A 22,598-nucleotide genomic window follows, 5' to 3' on the forward strand; every position below is an offset into this window, starting at 1 on the left:
TCATTTGACGACAATGAGGTTAAAATTTTAGCGAACATAGATGGTTTGAAAGGGGAGTAAAATAAGCGATTTTCATAAAACAACTAAATCCTTCATTAAACCGGTGTGGTGGGGTGAGGTTCAATTTGGATCGTTCATACAATAGCCTGCTTAGGCAACATCGGATTAGTAATACTGATGAGGTGATACCGGTCGAAGTTGGGCAATCAGGCCAGTCGTTAGTCAGAACAGTAGGAACATTCAGTGGAGTTGCAGGGAGTAGTCCTCTGCTCCCCCCCAACCTGAGAGCAGAAACCTATCATAGCAGAGTCTGGCACCGCCATGTCTGGACAGTAGATATATATATATATATATATATATATATATATATATATATATATATATATATATATATATATATATATATATATATATATATATATATATATATATATATATATATATATATATATAGGGCCTAAACTACCAGTAAGACTTTAGTTTGCTGACGAAGTTTATTGGATAACAAGCGAAACGTCCGACACCTTCAAAGAAATACAGATGACGGCTGAAGAAACCTTTTCATCGAAAGACACAAACAAGCTAGCATTTGTTTGACCTCAGTGATAATGTAGTGAGCACTCTGAATTACTTCTTCTTAACCTGAGCAAGACTTAATTAGTCGAACCCCTCCCTGAGTGGACACTTTTGTCCAAACGGGATTGGCCCGAGTGGGTGAAATGAAGGAGGATCAGTCTACCGAGGCTATAAGAGAGGTGCGGCCTCATTGGCGCATCATCCAGGTGATGCATGGGGAGAACATATCAGAGGAGGACATTCCTATCGGTCTTAAAAGGTATGGCTTCTAATATGATATCACTTTTTAGCTATCACAAACTTATTGGATCAACTCTCACTCTTCTTTTCTCTTTCCAGGTTAACCTCAATATTTTGATGGCTGAAATGGAGACAGTGAGTTCTATTTTGTAAATGCATATTTTATTTTATTATTTATTTGATTTTTGGGCTGGGTGAATCATCGTATTATACTAGTAAAATAAAGTTCTCTGTCATGATCATAAGGCCTATACAGTAATTTGTTGTCATCTACCGATTGTACAGAGAAAGAGTGTCAGTTACATACACAGTTACTTTAATGTTGCCTGGTGGGTGCAGCAATACGATAACGCAGATTTGGTAGTCAAATTAAAATAAACATGGTTACAGTGTTTCTGGCTGGCAAATAGCCACTGAGCTAACAAACCCTTGGACCAGGTTAATGCGACACACACACGCACATGACTGTATGTGGATGGAGGTGACAAAAGTTGTCGCACTGAATTTTTGGGGGGAGAAAAAAACAATACTGTACTCTGGTATCTAACTCCCTAATAATAAACAAAATGGAAAGACACTTGTCATTTATTTAATGAAAGCTAACATTGTCTCAGACTGTTATGCTTTCAAAACAATATTGTGTTTTCCCCTAACTTTGCTCATGACAAAAAACCTTTCACAGTCTGATGATAACAAATGGCAAAATACATTTGTGTTTTTTCAAAAATACAAAACAAATTGAATGCCCAAAGCTCGTACTTTTTAGGCCTCCACCAGTAACATCCACATGCCTCAAACTATTCTCTAAAATAAAATCATATTGCTTTTCTAAATCCACTGAATCCTAATTATCATCATCAGCTTGTCCTTTCACTTATAATTTCCACAGGACGCCAATCATTAATCAATCTGGATTTCAACTAGTACGGCTGAGAGCTTACACAGACGTAGAGCCTTACTGATATGGATTTTTTTGTTATTCCAATGTTGGTGCGAATTTTGTTACCAGGATGTTGTTAATCTTTGAGTGTTTAGGTTGTCAGTACTTGTGTTGTGTATCATATTTTACACATTTACGTTTGATTTACATTGCACCATATTTATTTGATGAATGAATTTGTTTTTTTTGTGTATTTAATTATGTATTGATTTATTCATTTATACTAATATGAATACTACTACTACTACTACTACTACTACTAATAATAATAATAATAAAGGCATGTGGTTTTATTTTTTAATTTATTTATTTATAATAATAATAATAATAAGAAGAAGAAGAATATGTGTTTATATTTATTTTTTCTTATTTATTTATTTGTTTTTTATTTATTTTTATCATTTATTTATAATAATAATAAAGGTGTGTGCTTTTATTTATTCATTTATTTATTTATCCATTCATTCATAATAATAAAAAATGTATGTGTTTTTTATTTATTCATTTATTTATTTGTTTGTTTATTTGGTTATTTAAAGAAAGCACAACTTTCACTTAGTTGTTCATCATCAAGGAAGTGACACCCAGGTCACTTCACAGCACAACTTTTTTGTTCAAGTATTGATTGTAAATTGTAATTTATATCACTTTTTAATGACAGAAGTTTAAAATATAGACTTTAGTGTAGTAAATAATGCTTGTTATAATAGTTAAACGAGTAAATAAATGTTTATTTGGTCAGTTTGGTTGATGTTTGAAGATTGAAGACACCGATTTAATCTCCTGGATCATTCATCGGTGAGGCCGAAATTCCAACCGTTGCAAATCATTATGCACAGCTTTTGAAAAATCTAACAAACCCATTTTGACAGTGTATAAAGGGGAAACATTTATTTCTTTTCCTATGTACAGTAGAGGGCAATGGTAAAACAATGTCAGACAAATGAAAATAAGCAGCTATGGTACAGATAATGTACCTGAAAAACTAAGGTATGGTAAATTCCATCTTTTCTGCGTAAACAGGTGCACCTAGAAGCATTACATTTTCTTAAAAGCTGACACTGGAGTTTATAATCTGATGTGCTTTAAAGGACAACCGACGCCTTCGTACAAGTTGTGTCCATAATTTGTAAAATCACTTCAAATGACTGATTATTATTTATTAGGAAAATCAGTCATGGCAGGCAGGGTGGGCAGGGCTGGGAGGGAGTTGAGTCTCCAGACTGTCTGGTGGCAGAAACTGTCCTTGAGCCTGCTGGTCTTGGCTCGGAGACTCCGCAGTCTCCTACCCGATGGCAGCAGGCTGAAGAGGCTGTGGGAGGGGTGGGTGGTATCGCCAGCGATCCTGATGGCTCTGTGCGTGAGGTGGGTGTTGTAAATGTCCTGAAGGGGGTGGGGGGGGTGAACAGCATTCTGACGTAAGAGTCTCTGGTCTCCAGGTGGGTGAGCGCTGTATGGAGAGCAGTGGATATGGCATCATCGGTCGAGCGGTTGGGCCGATATGCAAACTGAAAGGGTCATGGTTGGGGGGGAGGGCAGCCTTGATGTGGTTCATAACTAGTCGCTCGAAGCACTTCATGAAGATGGCAGTGAGTGCGACTGGGCGGTAGTCGTTGTGGCAGGTGAGGGACGACTTCTTTGGGACCAGGATGATGGTGGTGGCTTTGAGGCATGTGGGCACAACAGACTAGCTCAGAGAGGTGTTGAAGATGTCCGAGAAGACATCTGTGAGCTCATCCGCGCAGTCTCTCAGGACACGGCCAGGAATGCCGTCGGGACCCGGGGCTTTGCATGTGTTGGTCCCTCTGAGGGATCGCCTCACGCTGTCCTGGGACAGTGTCAGCACCTGGTCGCCGGGAGTTGGTGGAGTCTTCTGTGCTGTTACGTTTTAAGACTTGCCCTGAATATTCAGGAAGTCTTGTTTTTGAGTTGGTGACGATACCTACCGTGACGTCACGGTAGGTATTGTCACTGACCGAGAAAGGGACACACAGTACATTTTCGGTACTTTGTTTGGTCTGAAAAATTCGTTTTGATCCGTGTTGATGGCGAACTTAGAAGGAAAACACAAAAATAATGCGATGGTGAATCATTGTGTGTTGCACCAAGACTACTATTTGATACGAGCTGACACGAATTCCCAGCAGACAAATCAGCCCATTTCCAACGGAGCTTGGGCGCCATCTTGTGCATTTTCTGGGATACTACATTTCAGTCCAGATGCCTCAAAATGACACGGAATGACTTCTTTAATCGATTGCAAACATTTATCTTTTCCTCTTCTGAACTATTTGAATAATATTCATAACTGGATCAGTAACAAGAAAGCATCTTCTCCGAATCTGAAGCCATGGTTTTGATTCTCAAGCAAGGCAAGACGTCTTGGCGTAACGTCACGAACAAGGGAGTGGGACCTTCTGAAACTGGCCATTTCCTGTTTCATTTTGAAGTAGTTTTTGTACACTTTAAGTCATTTTGATTGGTGTTTTTCATTTGACTAAAAATATCAGCCTGCGTGTTTTGAGTATTTTAGATGCTATAAAACGTTTTTATGATTTCAGTTAGGAAACAAAAAATGGTGTCGGTTGTCCTTTAAATCAGGATCATTATTCTTATTTCGTGGATGTGGTATTTTGAATGTTCCTCAAAGAGCTTACTTAGAGTTGCAGTGATAGTGAAAGCACGAAATAATACAATACTGTACAAGACAAAACAATACATGTTGATTTACATGTATATAGTGCTTTAACAACAGCTGTAGCAGCAAAAAGAGTGGTTAGCATGGATAGGTATCATATTCTGGATATAAATCAAGCTGTATTGTATTTTATTCCTTTTAGCGTACCTCCATCGAGTAGATGCATATCACAACCGCAGCAGTTATTGTGGCTAGTATTCTACGCGCCCAACATATGAAAACAGTTTTAAAATAGACTATTCATTGGAGGTGCACATGTTACTCAGAAAATCCCTTCCAGTGCAGAAAACACAACGTTTGACATTGTTACTTCTGACCCCTGCACATGGATTGTGTAGTACGTCCACAATCTGTAACGATAAAGATGCACACTCCGCTAATATTGGCTGACTAAACTAATCACATGTTATATTATGGGAGCACCGCAGGGACAAACAACTAATATGGCTACACACTACCTCAATTTCATTGTCCCACTATCCCTTTGGCAGATGGCTCATGTGACTGAACTCCGACTGGGTGGCGGTCGGGGCTCATGGGGCGAAGCGATGCCCTCATTCTGTCCAGAGGTAGACCTAGAGGTCATCGAGGAGTATCTGCAGGAGCATTCACTCGAAGTACAGCCTGCATACACACATTCCTTGCCTGTGAGCAATGTGGTGCAGTACGTTCACTCTCGCCACAACACCAGGATCATAGGTCAGCATGCGCCTGGCAGATGAAAAAGGATTTACGGGACAGTGTCAGTGTAGCGCCATGTACTTGCTTCTGCACAGAGAATAGCTGGTCAGGTCAGCGTGCATATGAGTGGCACTATGGTGCTCCGACGAAGGAATATGAGGAGCAAGCTCCACCTCCAGCCTGGCCCTGCTCCAATCAGAACCATTGGGTAAGGGCAAAGTCTCAAATCTCCAATCAGTCTACATTTGTACCCCGCAAAAGCTCAAGAGACTGGCATTAAACTAAATCATGCGAATTACAATCTGATATATGTGAACTTTATTAAGACAGCATCAAGCAAACAGAAGTTCTCACAAAGCATTTTATGTTCCTTGCTGAAAGCTGAAAATACTTTCTTGAATTGCCCATTTTAGGATTTTATCGAAATTTGCGACCTTAAAATGTTCTCAACTATATTTTTTCTATGTGCTGTTGTGCATCAAAATCAACATAATACTTTTTGATAAACATCTTTCTCCCCTTTCAAATTGCTGCCGTAGACTGCAAATTTCCCCATTGTGGCACGATTATAGCTTTTCTGATTCTGATGTTTCAATCGTCTAAATGAATTTTCTACAAAATGGATCCTAGTTTATTCCCAGCTTTCATTGATTGGAAAATTAGAGACACGTTGCAGCCTATCAGTCTGGGCTCAACCAACCCCGAAAAAGCTAAGGGCAAATGAGGAAATACAGTAAAGTCTCGTTATATCGATATTGGTTATATCGATAGTACCGCTTATTACGATACTATTTCTATGCACGCAAGGAGAAAATTACATGCGCGCAGGGTCGGATATATCGATAGTCCCGGTTATATCGATATTTTTCGGACTCCCGAGAATATCGATATAATGAGACTTTACTGTATGACGATTCATCGTGACAGCATCAATCTGTATATTTTAATGATCGCCTCGATATCGCAACTTTTAATGGATATCCCATATTAAAATATACTTGTTGGCGGAGGTAATTTTGTCCCTGTGTAAATGCATATCATAAACTCTGCAAATGATCTGCTGGTGAAGGAAAACTCACCGCTGACTTGTGATTGTACACCTTTGCTTTAGGATCATATTGCCTATTCGGATAAGGCGATTGTGTGTATCGACTCAGACTCTCAGTCCAGTTGCTCTCAGTATCACGAATATCAAGCTGCCCCTTCTCCAACCTCTGATGGCAGAGGCAGACCCGACAAAGACCCCATACTTGTTCCAATCTCGGGTACAAACAATTCTCTTGTGCATATCTCTAACTCCTCCGTTTTTTGTATGAAGCTTTGATTTAGTCATGCTCATTGTGCCCTCATGATTTAATGACATCCTCTTCCTCTTTGACAGGAAAGAAGAAGGAGCGGTTGTTCCAGTTCCTGTTTGAGATGCTTCAGATGCCGTCAATGCGAAGCTGCATCTGGTGGGTCCAGTCCTCTTTGGGCACATTTCAGTTCTCCTCGAAAAACAAAGAGCATTTGGCAGAGATGTGGGGTCGTCGAAAAGGGAACCGTAAGACAATGACTTACCAGAAAATGGCGCGGGCGTTGAGGAATTACGCTCGCACGGGCGAAATCCAAAAAGTGAAACGCAAACTCACATATCGGTTTGATGAGAAAACACTGAGAGGCCTTCAAGGAGACACAAATACAAGGTAGAGAGGAAAGTCTACAAGAAGCAATATGTATATGAATTCTGATTATTTGAGAGGCGCTAACAATTGTGACAAAGGAGGGAATTAAATGTAAATCTGATAGATTGTTGCCAAATATCTACTTTATAAGTAGAAATTGTCATGCTTATGATAATCACTGTGTTTACTGTTGTTGTGGTTCTCCAATTCTGATGTTTGTCTGAAATTTAGAAATATTTGTGCCCATGATTTTATGAAATATTTTGCTTGTGCATGCTTGTGTAGCTACTTTGCACTCAATGGCCTCATGATTATCTGACCAAAGTGCCCTCTTCATCTACAATACATGTGCGATGCCATTGGTGTCACCAAGTGAGTGATATTAATTACATTTTTGAATTTAGTGATTACAGGTAATGTTATCTTTTAAAGGACAACCGACGTCACTTTTTTGTTTTTTAACTGACATCACAAAAACGTTTTATAGCATCTAAAATACCCAAAACACGTAGTGTGATATTTTTAGTCAAATGCAAAACACCGATTAAAATGACTTAAAGTGTCCAAAATCTGCAAAAAATTGAGCTGCGAATTGGGCATTTTCAGAAAGTCCCGCCCCCAGTTCGTGACATCACGCCAAGACGTCTTGCATTGCTAGTGAATCAAAACAATGGCTTCAGATTCGGAGAATATGCTTTCTTGTTACACATCCAGTTATTCAAATAGTTCTGAAGAGGAAAGAATACATGTTTGCAATCGATTAAAGAATTGATATGTGCCATTTTGAGGCAACATTGGGGGGAAATCTCTCACCCAAAAAAAATCACAAAATGGCGACCTCCTGTGGCCACCTCCGTTTCCACAGGCTGATAAATTCCTTATATGGCGCTTGGACGCCCTCTTCTGGCCTTCTGGCGGCTTTTGGGTGCAACACGAGGTCCCCAGACCAAACAAGTACAGCAAAATACATTGACGTGATGGAAGGACCGCTACAACGCGTCTTTTTTACGGTCAGGGGTGGTCCTTTAGTGACGTCACATACGGACTCGTCACCAACTCAAAAACAAGACTTCCTGAATATTCAGCGTGAGTCTTAAAACGTAAAATATAGCTATATGCGGTGGAATCTTTGTAAAATACGCTCAGTAGAAGTCATTTGAAGCCATTTTACAAATTACAGACACATCTTGTCCGGAGACGTCGGTTGTCCTTGAAAATGTCATCCATTTAGTATTTTGAAATTGAGGTTATTGAAGTTATACATTGGCACATTTCTAAATAAATGTACAACTTATGACCGTGTCTTGTAAAACCACCTTCACACGACCATTGCAGAGGTTTTCTAAAACAATTCGAATTCTGTTTTTTTTAATCAACCGCCACCTTGTAGGAAGTAAAATAAATGCCCACGTGTCAAGTTACTGTCCAATCAAAGAATGATTTTGCTTGTTGGTTTGTTTGTGGCTGTTGTTGGCATTTTAAAGCACAAAAAAACTGATATAATGGGAACATGAATAAACCAGTGATCACGGCTGCTGAATCTTTTTTTTTTCTCCCTTTAATACAATATGCGAGGACAAAATACACTTGCAAGCTTTGTCCACGTGAGGACGCCCAGGACTGTTGTATCGTGATTAGAGAGTCACCACCATAGGCAAATAATGCATTTATACAATCGTACATTGGTATCGTGTTCATATTTGATGTGGAAAAGTGAAGCGCTCGATGTCAAGGCCGAGTTTATGAACAGTTTAACCCTGAAAACAAGATCTCGTGAATTGTGCCTTCTCGTGTAAGCTCTCCCAATTATTTTATTTAGCTGCTGGGTAATGATAAGCCCATTTTGTTTCCTGAATTTGCTGACATAGTGGCGATTGGCTAACATTATGAACTACCCTGGTGAAGCCGGTCTCCGTAAATACTACTGCTGGTTATTCAACGAACCTTTCTCACACTTTGTAGGTTTTCACGAAGGACAGAGGAAGCAGTAACCAATATCAGAAGGTAAGGCTTTTGTGATAATCCTTCTTGTAATACGTTAAATTGATGAATCACAGAATGTCAAAACGTTTCAGCAAGACCAGTTGAGTATAAATTATAAACTATAAAGTTCGTGGAATTTATTTAGAAAGCCCACGTGTCATAGATACGTATCAGGATGTTGTGACACCGATTTAGTTTTTTTTAAGATGAAAATGATAATACTCATCATGAGAGTGGAATATATTTTGGTGTTTTCAGGAGTCTGACAACTATTTGAAACACACTAGTACATCCAAAATCTATTTACAGAGTTTTACATTTTATTCTGTGACTGCTTCATCCCAACATTAAATAAATTATTTCCCCTAAAATTCAATATAAACAACAAAGACAAATTATTAATTGACTTATATTTGGATAATTTATTGGGAGTGAAGATGACTCATTTCAAACAACTTTATTATTTACAACCTCAATGTTAGGCACATGAAACTTACAATGACTCACGAAAATACATTTTCCATGCATTATTCAATTCTGTGTGTAACCTAGTTATTCCTCATTCTCTGCAATTATTGTTTTTTTTCATTTATCGATGCCAGAAATAGATATTGGCATGCAAAGCAATCGAATGCTCTTTCGCAAAAGGACACAAGGCAAAATTCACCTGCGCACCATCTGTTTCCATTCATTCAACAAAATATGAGATTTGTGTTAAAAAAAAAGAGACTCATATTTCACACGAAGCAAATTTGTGAGTACACAGGGACAATTTAACATTCAGTCCAAATACACATTTTGTTAGGTGCTGAGCCTCCACATTTTTTAATGTTAACTTGTGTTCCCCAGTTCAATAATGGTTGGGAACCCATGTCGTATTTATTAGTTGTTTGTGAGCTTCTCGAGGAAGGCAATAGACTGTATAGTTATCACCTGAGCAGGTTGTACACCCACCCACCAAACTATACAATCTACTACCTCACCTTGACCAAGTCCAGTTCAAATACACATCTGCCAGGCAAGTGCCGGTAGCATAATACAACATTTGGAAGAAAACACAGAAATGGTCACAATCGTCCAGGGATGTTACATGTGTGTGTTCTGATTGGCCAGTGAAGTTTTCACCTGAGTGATGATTGGCTGTGTAAGCTTTCTCCTTGGGAAAGACAGTAGATTGTATAGTTATCTCAAAAAGAGGCCACACAACCCTCACAACTATTCAATCTACTACCTCAGGCCCAAGGCCAGCATTCATGTTGCCTCACATGCTGGCACCATCAAGGTCACACACCTGCAATGCTATAAGAGAAACACACATGAGTTATCAATTGCTTAAATGCATTCAGGTCTGAGATTAATGTGATAAAGATAGATGAATTTTCCAAATAGATATTTCAGCAACTCTTTGTTTTAAATATTAATTCAGAGATCAAAGACATAAGCACATTGACTTGAGAATGTGTGAAAGGAAAACATAATACACACTTACTGACTTCCTGTGACTCAAGCATGTGATCGAAAGAGTAAGAAACAAAGAAAAAAATGAATCGCCTCTATGCCAGGAGCACATTTTCGTTTTTCCAAAAACTGAGCTCGTTCCAGCGCAGCTATCCCTCTGTTGCTTCTCTCTCTCTTTCGCACACACACACACACACACACACACACACACACACACACACACACACACACACACACACACACACACACACACACACACACACACACACACACACACACACACACACACACACACACACACACACACACACACACACACACACACACACACACCACACACACACACACACACACACACACACACACACACACACACACACACACACACGCGCGCGCGCGCAAGCTCACTTGCAAACATGACTGCAGTCCACTGCCAAATCAAAACAACGCAAAACAAAATGGCGACTTTCGCACTGACGATTTTAGACCTGCAGAGAAACATTTTTCCCCATTATAGCGTTGGCTGATGCTGTTCCGTGTCGAGTGATGGACACTCGTACTCGTGCCAAACGGCAACTCGAAACTAAGTCATCGAGTTGAAACAGCTGAATGATCAAGCGACAGGGCAAAAATAATACAGTCTCATTATATCGATATCGGTTATATTGATAATACTGCTTATTACGATACTATTTTCATTTCCCAGCAAATTTCTAGTCTTTTTATGTATAATTAGTTCCGTTTAGTACAATACATGGTTATTATGATAATCTGGTTACTGTGGTGCTCTTTTTCATCTCCCGCCGGCCATTTTGTTATGTTTATATCGATCCAAAAGCAGTTTAAGGTGAATCGATATTTGCTTAGGGGTTTCTATACAGTAACACCATTATCGAAACGTTGCGTTTTTCTTTTTCCATACATGTATTTAATTGTGTTGTATTCAGATATCTTTAGCGCTTGCAGTAATCACTGCTTTTCATATGTTTGTACATGCTGCCGTTTGTGGTTCCTCTCGTGTGTACAAGGTCAACAATGTCGAGTGAGACGCAGAGTCACGATTGCAAGAGGGTGTTATAAAAATAATAAATGACGATTTTATTTCATGCATAAGTTTATTTTTCACTTCACTACAGTACAAAAGCATGCTAGATACGCAATCCATGAACCCAGTGAGAAAATTACATGCCATAACCCCCATTACATCCCCCAGTTATCCCCCACAGGATCGGACATAACGATAGTACGGTTATATCGACATTTTTTCTGACTCCCAAGAATATCGATATAACGAGACTTTACTGTAATTCAAGTCGAGAAATGTCCGTGAGGTAGGCGACTTGCATAAATTAGCATACAGCCTGACGTCAGTTAAGACCAGCCCATTATTAACGTCCCGAGACTCTTTTTGTCTGATTTCAGGACCAGACAGCGGTAGGGCGGAGCGAATACATTAATAATGTTGAGTGTCAAAATTTCAAGCCAACAAATTTTGATGACATTTTTCAAGTTGGTCAATTCAAACAAAATATTTAACGTTTTGCAGTTTTGAGCATTGTTTTTTGCGAAACAATGAAATAAGAGTTTACTGAACTGATTACAATATTCCAGTGTCCATAAACTTAAAAATCAAAGTAAACATAACTGAGAAAATTTGGTTTGAAGCAAACAACGTGCACATTTGTATCATTTACATTTTTTCCAAGTTAAATTTCTCTTTCACTCCCCTAACAAAAAAGTTTTATACAGCATAGATGAGAATAGCAGTTAACGTCGTTTGATTCGGTTCTTCACCACTTGTAAAATAATCACACAGAACCTAAGGACTGATGTCATTGAACGAGTGCAGCGCAATAAAGTTCCTTCCTCATTGCCAAAATGTTACATCCAAGAACTGTCTGAAAAACATTCCCATAAGACAACACATGACACTGTGTCATAACACTTTCGGATTTTGGCCTAAAGCTGAACTTATATTGTTGTACATCATTTATAAGCGCCTTTCAAAACTCCAAAGGACACTTTACAGTCACAGGATACGTTTTTCTGACCAACGTTTATCAATAATTAGACCAGCAGTGTGCAAGTCCATCATCAAATGCAAAAAAGTACAATAGAAACAGTGAAACAGAGAAATAGTTAATTTTGTGGAACCAGGATCCAATGTCTTACAACTCACTGTGTTACGGAACACAGTGAGTTGTAACACTGTGAGTTGTAACACAGAACGCAGACCGGACCGAAAAATACACGCAAGGTTCCAACTAATTACAACTGCATTCACAATAATAGTATGTTGTGTTTTTAAAACAATAAAAAATAGGCTAAATATGCCTGTTTGTTGAAATGTGTCTTTTCTGGAAGGGTTGGCCACATTTCTAGGGTGCTGAAAAATCATTGAGATCATTTCTGAATTGGTTCATCACATTTTGGTCAGCTATAAATAATATAAATTTGTTCAATCCCCAAAATTTGGCAAGTTAATTTGCACCATCATTGGTGTTTTGTAGACGAATCCTTCTTTCTCATCCATTTCACTTGGAGAGCCATTCGCTGATATTTGTATCAGCTGCATGCTTACACGTTGGGTTTGAGCAAAATCGATTCATCGTTGCTAAATTCTGTTTTCGAGCAATTAAGGCCAAAAGGCTTGGCTTCAACGAGCAGAGGTGCTGCTGAGTCAATCTCACAAAAGCCAATATACAATACATACTGATGTATATAATAATAATAATAATAATAATAATAATAATAATAATAATAATACATTTGATTTCTAAGCGCCTGTCAAAACTCTCAAGGTCACTTTAGTCATAGGATTAGTTTTTCTGTGGGTGAGCAACGGCAGCCACACGTGCCAGTGTTCACTCAACCTAGAAGTAAATAGCGCTTCAACAACGCCTGAAGCTGTGACAAAGCCCTTAACATGGACACACTACGGCTACTTCCTTGTGAGACACTAGAATGTCATTTTAGGTCAGCGGTCGGGAATCTTTTTGACTAAGAGAGCCATAAAAGTAAAATATTTAGAAATGTTTTTCAGTGAGAGCCACAACACGAGAGCGCACGCGCGCACACACACGCGCGCACACACACGCGCACACAGACGCACGCGCGGCCACTTTTCAACAAAATGTCAGAATGTATTATTTAAAATAACTTTGTTATAGTACTCACCGTTAACATGATTGGTAAAAATCCAGCCAAACAATCGGAATGAAAGTCAACTTGCCGGCTCCATACGCGAAGTTACTGCTAGCTAGCCTGCACACGGCTCATTAGCTTCCACACTTGCTATGCAACATACTTCTCACAGAAGTACCTTAATGCTAACGTTAACATGGGGCTTGTTAAAATGTCACTGACATTTGACTGTTTCATCGATGGTATTGTTTCATTGCAAATTAGAATCAGAACCTTTTCTCTCCACAAAAGCGAATCCTCGGTGTATTCAAGATGAAGTGTACTTTGTTTTTACTCGTCGGGCTCATTTAAAGGGCCGTTTACCTGTTTCAACTGACGCCCAGTAGCATCCAATCAAAATCGCGCTTTCCGCCAACCTAGGTCAGTGTCATCCAATAAAAATTGCGCTTTCCGCCAACTGCAGCCACAACAGTAAATGAACAGAAAAAAACAAGAATGTGTATTTAGATTTATCGGCGAGCATTATGCAATCATCAAAAGAGCCATATATGGCTCGCGAGCCATAAGTTCCCGACCCCTGTTTAGATAATTCAGAGATATATGATCCAGACCATGAAATGTAATACTATAATAATAATAATAATAATAATAATAATAATAATAATAATAATAATAATAATAATAATAATAAATATCTCAAAAGTATTTGCTCCATGTTTCTCACGAACCACACACCATAATGCATACTGATACGCGTTCTGAGTAACGACTGGCCTGAATGCCTCACTTCCACCGGTATCACCTCATCAGTATTACTAATCCGATGTTGCCTAAGCAGGCTATTGTATGAACGATCCAAATTGAACCTCACCCCGCCAAACCGGTTTAATGAAGGATTTAGTTGTTTTATGAAAATCACTTCTTTTACTCCCCTTTCAAACCATGTATGTTCTTTCGCTAAAATTTTAACCTCATTGTCGTCAAATGAGTGATTGCTAGCTTTTAAGTGCATATGTACTGCCGATTGAGGCCCACTAGTATTATGCCTGCGATGTTGATAAAGTCTTTTTTCGAGAATGTGTTTCGTTTCCCCAATGTACTGCTCTTTACAATTTTCATTCTTACAATGTATTGAATAAACTACATTACTTTGTTTTTCATTTGGCAGCCTATCTTTTGGATGCACTAATTTTTGCCTTAAAGTGTTTATCAGTTTGAAATAAGTAGGAATTTTGTGTTGCCAAAGGACTCTTTGTAGTTTTTCAGAAACTCCTGCAATATAAGGTACTGCTACTCCTTTATCAGACTTTATCAAGAAGGGTTATAAAGAAGTAAGTATTGGTCAGTGTGCAGGGTTTATAAAGAAGGGTTCCCCCTCAGACCCATTGTTTGTAGCATTGACTCCTCTACATACAATGTAGCCAAATATTTAAAAACGATCTTAGCTCCGTTGGTTGGTAACACAGAATATCACGTAGAGAACACCACAGGGTTTGTAGAGAGGATCAAAGACCTTATATTGGAACCTGAGGAAACTTTGGCATCTTACGATGTGACTTCTCTCTTTACATCTGTCCCAACCACAGCAGCAGTCTCAGTGGTGAGGACGAGACTGCTGTCGGACGTTTCTCTGCATGAAAGAACCAAATTTAAACCGGATCAATCTGCCAATTATTGGGAATCTGCCTTAATACTACGTATTTTCAATTTAGGGAGAAATTTTACAAACAAATTCATGGTGGTGGTATGGGCTCACCAGTTTCACCCATAGTGGCTAATCTGTACATGGAAGAGATGGAGAAACAGGCCCTCACATCCTTCCCGGGGACAAAACCTAGACAGTGGTTTAGATATGTGGACGATACTTTTGTCATAATTAAAAAAAACAAGAAATTCAATCCTTCACAGATCACCTCAACTCGGTAGACATCAACATTAAATTTACTCGTGAGGACATTAAAGAGAACCAACAAGCCTTCTTGGATTGTAACGTAATTATAAAAGAGGACAGAACGCTAAAAACAGAAGTCTTTAGGAAGGCTACGCACACTGACCAATAGTTACTTTTTGATTCTAACCACCCTTTACAACACAAACTACGAGTTATCAGAACCCTCCAGCATAGGGCTAAACCAGGGGTCGGGAACCTATGGCTCGCGAGCCATATATGGCTCTTTTGATGATTGCATATGGCTCGCCGATAAAACTAAATACATATTCTCGCTTTTTTGCCGTTCATTTCCCGTTGGGGCTGCAGTTGACGGAAAGCGCAATTTTGATTGGATGACACTGACCTAGGTTGGCGGAAAGCGCAGGTTTGATTGGATTATACTGGCCGTCAGTTGAAACAGGTAAACGCCCCTTTAAATCAGCCCGACAGTTTAAAAAAAAAAGACGAGTACGCTCCAGCTTGAATGCATCGTAGGATTCGCAATTCTAATTTGCAATGAAACAATACCATCGATGAAACAGTCGAATGTCAGTGATATTTTAACAAGCCCCATGTTAACGTTTAGCATCAATATACTTCTGCGAGAAGTATATTGCAGATAGCAAGTATGGAAGCTAATGAGCCGTGTGCAGGCGAGCTAGCAGTAACTTTGCCTATGGACCCGGCAAGTTGACTTTCATTCCGATCGTTTGGGTGGATGTTTACCAATCATGAGGAACGGTAAACCATTCATGTTAACGGTGAGTACTATCACAAAGTTATTTTAAATAATACATTCTGACATTTTGTTGAAAAGCGGCCGCGCGTGCGTGCGTGTTTGCGTGCGCGCGGGTGTGTGGCTCTCACTGAAAAACATTTCTATATATTTTACTTTTATGGCTCTCTTCATCAAAAAGGTTCCCGACCCCTGGGCTAACTAATACCAACAAGCATTGAAGGTAGAGAAAAGGAGTCAAAACATATCAGGAGAGCACTCACTAACTGTGGGTATCATCAGTGGTCATTCAACAAATGTCAGAAAGAAAGAATAGGGAATGAAACCAAAAATTATCAAGATACAAAAAGGAGAGGAGGAGCAGTACCTTACATTGCAGGAGTTTCTGAAAAACTACAAAGAGTCCTTTGGCAACACAAAATTCCTACTTATTTCAAACCAATAAACACGTTAAGGCAAAAATTAGTGCATCCAAAAGATAGGCTGCCAAATGAAAAACAAAGTAATGTAGTTTATTCTATACATTGTAAGAATGAAAATGGTATAGAGCAGTACATTGGGGAGACTCAACACATTCTCAAAAAAAAACTTTATCAACATCGCAGGGATAATACGAGTGGGCCTCAATCGGCAGTACATTTGCACCTAAAAGCTAGCAACCACTCATTTGACGACAATGAGGTTAAAATCTTAGCGAAAGACCATAGATGGTTTGAAAGGGGAGTAAAAGAAGCGATTCTCATAAAACAACAAAATCCTTCATTAAAACGGTCTGGTGGGGTGAGGTTCAATTTGGATCGTTCATACAATAGCCTGCTTAGGCAAAACAGGTTACGCAACATTCTAATGCTGATGAGGTGATACCGCAGGGAGTGGGGCAAACAGGCCAGTCGTTAGTCAGGAATGTAGGAACAATCAGTGGGGCCACAGGGAGTGGTCCTCTGCTCCCCCCAACCTGAGAGTAGGGCCCTATCATAGCTGTGTCCGGCGCCGCCATGTCTGGAATTTAGGGATATATAAATAGGGCCGATACGACCAGTAAGACTTGAGTTCGCTGACGAAGCCTCTTGGATAGGAGGCGAAACATCCGACACCTTCAAAAAAGTACAGATGACGGCTGAAGAAACCTTCTCATCGATGGACCACTCCTGTACGACTGAGAGCCTACACAGACTTTATCAAGTCTTAATCAACATCGCAGGGATAATACTAGTGGGCCTCAATCGGCAGTACATATGCACCTAAAAGCTAGCAACCACTCATTTGACGACAATGAGGTTAAAATTTTTGCGAAAGAACATAGATGGTTTGAAAGGGGAGTCAAAGAAGTGACTTTCATAAAACAACTAAATCCTTCATTAAACCGGTTTGGTGGGGTGAGGTTCAATTTGGATCGTTCATACAATAGCCGGCTTAGGCAACATCGGATTAGTAATACTGATGAGGTGATACCGGTCGAAGTGGGGCAATCAGGCCAGTCGTTAGTCAGAACAATAGGAACATTCAGTGGAGTTGCAGGGAGTAGTCCTCTGCTCCCCCCCCAACCTGAGAGCAGGGACCTATCATAGCAAAGTCCGGCACCGCCATGTCTGAACAGTAGGGATATATATAGGGCCTAAACTGCCAGTAAGACTTTAGTTTGCTGACGAAGTTTCTTGCATAAGAAGCGAAACGTCCGACACTTTCAAAGAAGTACAGATGACGGCTGAAGAAACCTTTTCATCGAAAGCTTTGACATGATCGAATGAAACAGCTGCAGCTTCCTGTGTGGCACCAGAACCTTCCTGTCGCCTTGCTGCCAACAGCAACAGGTCAGCCAAGACATCAGCCAATAAGCTTAAAGCAGGAAGTCAGCCCGATTGCCTCAAGGAGAAAGATCATTACGAAACTCACAAAGTTCATCTGAGGATATGCCACGAGGGGTAGGAGTGAGCTATGCCTTTCCCATCTCTCTTTCTATCGCATGCACCCATGTTGGCGTGACTTTTTTTCTGTCTTTCTCTCATCACTCTCACAATATGACTCCCTGATAAAAGATAAAAAAGAAAAGAAAAAAAATGTTTGTATCCTAATGTATAAACAAATCAGAGACTGAACACACCACGCTGATGTCATACAATCTAGACAAATGGGGCAAGAAAACATGGCGCCTGGCCGTATCTCGCGATCTTCAACACGTGGCACCCTAGCGCCATCTTAGAACCCAGTGCGAGTGAAATGTTAGTAAAAGGCTCAGAAATGCAGATTAATCAATGTATATATATCGTACCTTGTCCTTTGTTTTTGTTCTTATTAAGGTAGCAAGACATCATCCAAATGCTTACTATCAGCCTTGGAAACACGCTGAGTAGTCCAGAGGCATTTTTGCTCATCTCCCCTTTTCTTCTTATGTGTCATCGGTTTTCAACCCACCTCATTTTCATGATGCAAATGATCGGCATAATCCACGGATGATATGAATCCCAAAATTCCATCCCTCTGCTTAAAAAAAAATGTTTCTTTGCTCGATTGTTAAACGCACCAACGTGCCTGTTCCTTCACCCCCTCCAGAAGGAAAAAAAATCCCTCAAAGGCAAAAGTGCAAACATTGCATGAGGGGGAATAAGAAACTTATCATAACAGCTCACACTGATAAGAGTTCCAGCAAGCACCCCAGTCGTCCTGCGTTTGTGATCCTTATAGAGTTAAATTGGACTTTAGAGGAACAAGAATATCAACGTTTCGTCCCCGATTTCAAAAGTTCACCTGCACGACCCATAACGTACTTGTGCCTGCCATCAGGCGACATGACACCTGTTCACTATGGAAAACCACTGAAAGATTGCTCAATGCTTGGTCCCAAAACAGAAAGAGAGGAGACAGCGAGCATTAGGGAGGTGGGCCAAGAGTGTGAAGCGACGCAATACGCGGCAGGGTGTCCCGAAGTCCCTCTAAACTCGACAAAAGTTTCTCCTGCTTTGCCCGTCGAGTGAAAATGGCGACGTGCGGCGTGGCAGCTGACAACCGACACGTTTACAAGCCCAAGATCAGGACAGCGGAGTAGGAGAGCAACGTGACAGGATGGTGAAATAGACAGCGAGAGGTGTTTCAGGGCGGAAAGCGAAAATACCTGCAGCCTGTATGAGAGCCACGACCTGTGCTGGAGGAGAAAAGGGCCATGATGACGGGAAGAAGGAAAAAGAGAGGAGTAGAGCACACCCTCTCAGAGCAACACCCCTTTTTTTCCCACAATCCCATCCTCCTGACAGGAGTGTGTCTGTGCATGCACAGGGTGACACACAGCCCTACAAACACATGCGCATACTCAGAATCGAGGGCAGGGCACCGAACCAAACTCAAGGAAACGAAACTGAGGCGATGACACTGCAGATGCGAGTTGTAAACATCTGCATGGTCAATTTTGCCAGCCTTTGGATCGCCCTCTGCTCTGGTCTGTGCTGTGTTTGCCTCCGTCTGCCAGCCCACTTTGGCACCGCTGCCAAGAGGAAAACAGAGCGAAGGGAGGGCAGACTGTACACATGCAGTAAGAGGAAGGGAGGGACATGTCGCGAGAGAGGACGGACGGAGAGGAGGAGTCTGCAAAAAAGGAAGCGTGGAAAGAAAAAGTGTTACAGTAAGAAGTCACATGAATTGTTCCAAGCAGATGCAGAGACACATCACAGTGACAAACTGCGCAGCTGGGTCACCGGTGTGTTAATGATCAGATCCCCACGCTTGGCCTTGTTTTGTCCTTACGCAGCGACGGACAGATTGCGAGTAGAGATGAGCTGGTGCCTTATTGTTCACCCTCGCCATTTTTGCTGGATGCTAGAGATGCTGCTTTACGCGAGAAACAAGTAACAGATGGACATTCACACTACCATTCTCTCCGTTCACTCAGTCGTCTTTTAGAGGCATGTCCATTTTCATGTGCTGCACATGAGTGATCTCAATCATTGCTGAAAGCAAAAATCCACCTTCTGTGCGCCTGCCCGTAGGCCAATGACTCGCCATGGAGCACACCAGCCGACCAATGTGAGCTCACGATAGAGCTGACATCATTTCAAAAAATGCAGAAAACAGAAAAGCGCCCTTTGTTTTCAACTTCTTACTTTTCACAAGCACCTGAGAACGCCACTTCGTTGGAAATACTATGACAAAACACATGCTCCTCCCACCCTCACCCGGGATTCTCCCGGTCCTTCAAACACTCACCCAGGAAATATCAGGAATAAAGTAATGGTCCGGGTTCTCAGCTTCAACTCCACTTGAGTCTTTTCTTGGAGACACACATACACACACACACACACACACACACACACACACACACACACACACACACACACACACACACGCAAACACACGCACACACATACACAGCTGTAGCGTACTGAAAGACATGTGGAACTAACAATCTAGTTGTTCCATGGACGCTCATATTCAGGCAAGAGCTCGGACAGCCCCTCCGACCTGACGTCACATCTCCTTTGTTGTTTATGAATTTATTTCTCTCCTCAGCTGAACTCTCTGAACCCAAAGTACCCACCCAACTCCTCCCCTCATCTAGTCCTGTTTTCCAGTCCTACAATTACTCCCAGTCAAAGAAGGCAGGCGCGTACAGTACGTCTATAACAAGGGGTACATGCAAAGGGGGAACATGGGGGAGGAAGAAGGGTGCTCAAAGTGCCTTTTCCATGCTCCTTGTCTTTCTCGACGGCTGCCTCGCGTCTCTTCCTGCAGGCTTTGTAAAAGTTTCATCTGCATGGCGAGCCGGCCTCTTTTGGCACTTGTCCAACGACTGACTCTTCTGTCCCTCTGCAAAAAAAGGTGGAGATGACAGCTATGGTGACGACTAGACTTGTATCGATTCTTGTTCTCAAAAGCCAGTTTACATTGCTAATTCATACATGTACAAAACAGAAGATTTAGGCATTGCTTCTCAATTCGGATGCATCAAAATTCAGCTGTGTGTTCGGTTGGATGTCAATGAAGAAAAGTCAGAAGTTTTGTCCTTTACAAAAAGAATAATACACTGTAGTTTGATTGCTGGACCCTTAGCTGCTGACAACCAGTTCACACAGGGACAAGCGTGCTTTCCTTTTTTAAATGAAATGTTCATGCTCTTGCCAGATAACAAGCAACTCAGCTGGAAAAAAATAAGCCTTTAATGGACAACCGACTTCTCCGGACAAGTTGTGTCCATAATTTGTAAAATCGCTTCAAATGTCTTCTACTGAGCGTATTTTACAAAGATTCCACCGCATATAGCTATATTTTACGTATTAAGACTCGCGCTGAATATTCCGGAAGTCTTGTTTTTGAGTTGGTGACGATTCCTCACCCTACGTCACTGAAGGAAGGCCCCTCACAGAGAAAGGACATACCTTGCATCACCTCAATGCATTTTGCGGTACTTTGTTTGGTCTGAAAACTTCATGTTGATCCGTGTTGATGGCGAAATTAGAAGGAAAACACATAAATAACGCAATGGTGAATCGTTGTGTGTTGCACCAAGACTTCTACAGTGTATTTGATGTTCGCTTACAAAACGTCCCAGGAGACAATTTACACGGAGCTTTGTCACCCTCCTCTGCCTTTTTTGTGGTACTGTGAGTACTAAAGAGTTTGTCACTACATTTCTCTACAGATGCATCAAAATAACTGGAATAAATTATTTAATCTATTGCAAACATGTATGCTTTCATCTTCAGAACTATTTGAATCATATTCATAACTGGATGAGTAACAAGAAAGCATCTTTTCCGAATCTGAAGCCATTGTTTTGATTCTCCAGCAAGGCAAGACGTCTTGGGGTGACACCACGAACAAGGGGGCGGGACCTTCTGAAACTGGCCACTTCCGGGTTCAATTTGAAGAAGTTTTTGGACACTTTAAGTCATTTTTATTGGTGTTTTGCATTTGACTAAAAAATATCATACTGCGTGTTTTGAGTATTTTAGATGCTATAAAACGTTTTTCTGATGACAGTTAGGAAACAAAAAGTGATGTTGGTTGTCCTTTAAATGATTAAGATCACTAAAAGCAATGTCATTGGAATAATAATAACAACAGAATTAAGTTGGTTTCCTCAAATTTGGAGAATAGGATGTACTTAAAAGCCTGGAACAAAAATCAACTATAACACCATGGCAAATTCAAATGTTAAAATATTCATTGAGTCAGTGTTCAAAAGTAGTGAATAATATTTCATCAGTTAAGACTGCCAGAAACAATTAAATGAATTCATAAAACCAAGGGAGGTTGAACTCGGGTAAAAACCTGATCTCCACTAATGCCTTTAGACTCACATGAAAGCGAAAACGTTCAAAATGTCATTTTGACATGGTCATCATAAAATCAAAGACGTATAGCTTTCCTCTGTTATTACATTAAATTTACATTATATGTTAATTCAGTTCCAGGCCCCTTAAAACAAAATTCAACCACGTCAAAATTATTTTTAACTAACTGTCTGCTGTAACTTTTGATTCCCAACGACCAAGACAGTACTGCCCTCCTGTGGTTGTATAGAAGCGAAACAATCCTTGAGGACGTGAACAGCTTGATAT

General features: G+C 40.4%; 1 protein-coding gene and 1 long non-coding RNA gene across 3 annotated transcripts; one reads left to right on the forward strand and one right to left on the reverse strand.

Moving 5' to 3' along the window:
* The first annotated feature begins 760 nt into the window (after positions 1–760).
* On the forward strand, positions 761–9,028 carry LOC148903113 (uncharacterized). Of its 2 annotated transcripts, XM_088996661.1 has the most exons (6): positions 761–835; positions 916–951; positions 4,946–5,153; positions 5,231–5,343; positions 6,247–6,400; positions 6,517–9,028. In XM_088996661.1, the coding sequence occupies exons 2-6, from the start codon at positions 934–936 to the stop codon at positions 6,822–6,824; spliced, it is 801 nt and encodes a 266-aa protein (XP_088852787.1). In that variant the 5' UTR covers positions 761–835; positions 916–933; the 3' UTR covers positions 6,825–9,028. The 2 variants fall into 2 exon arrangements, with proteins under 2 accessions (XP_088852787.1, XP_088852779.1); XM_088996653.1 differs by having other exon boundaries at positions 784–951.
* A 149-nt stretch (positions 9,029–9,177) lies between these two features.
* Positions 9,178–19,808, reverse strand: LOC148903114 (uncharacterized). The gene is made up of 3 exons (XR_016115016.1): positions 19,160–19,808; positions 10,014–10,081; positions 9,178–9,938 (listed from the first exon to the last, which is right to left on the reverse strand). It is a non-coding gene; the product is annotated as an uncharacterized LOC148903114 (long non-coding RNA).
* Positions 19,809–22,598: the final 2,790 nt, after the last annotated feature.

This window comes from Hippocampus bargibanti, linkage group LG01, assembly GCF_051943395.1.
Source record: "Hippocampus bargibanti isolate YZ-2025 linkage group LG01, ASM5194339v1, whole genome shotgun sequence".
NCBI classification, from domain to species: Eukaryota; Metazoa; Chordata; class Actinopteri; order Syngnathiformes; family Syngnathidae; genus Hippocampus; species Hippocampus bargibanti.

What these genes read in the sequence shown, in the direction of transcription:
- LOC148903113 (XM_088996653.1), top strand. Translation starts at nt 790, where the DNA reads ATGGGGAGAACATATCAGAGGAGGACATTCCTATCGGTCTTAAAAGGT. An exon ending in TGATGGCTGAAATGGAGACA is followed by an intron (nt 952 to 4,945) that starts GTGAGTTCTATT and finishes TCCCTTTGGCAG; the next exon opens with ATGGCTCATGTGACTGAACT. An exon ending in CCACAACACCAGGATCATAG is followed by an intron (nt 5,154 to 5,230) that starts GTCAGCATGCGC and finishes GCTTCTGCACAG; the next exon opens with AGAATAGCTGGTCAGGTCAG.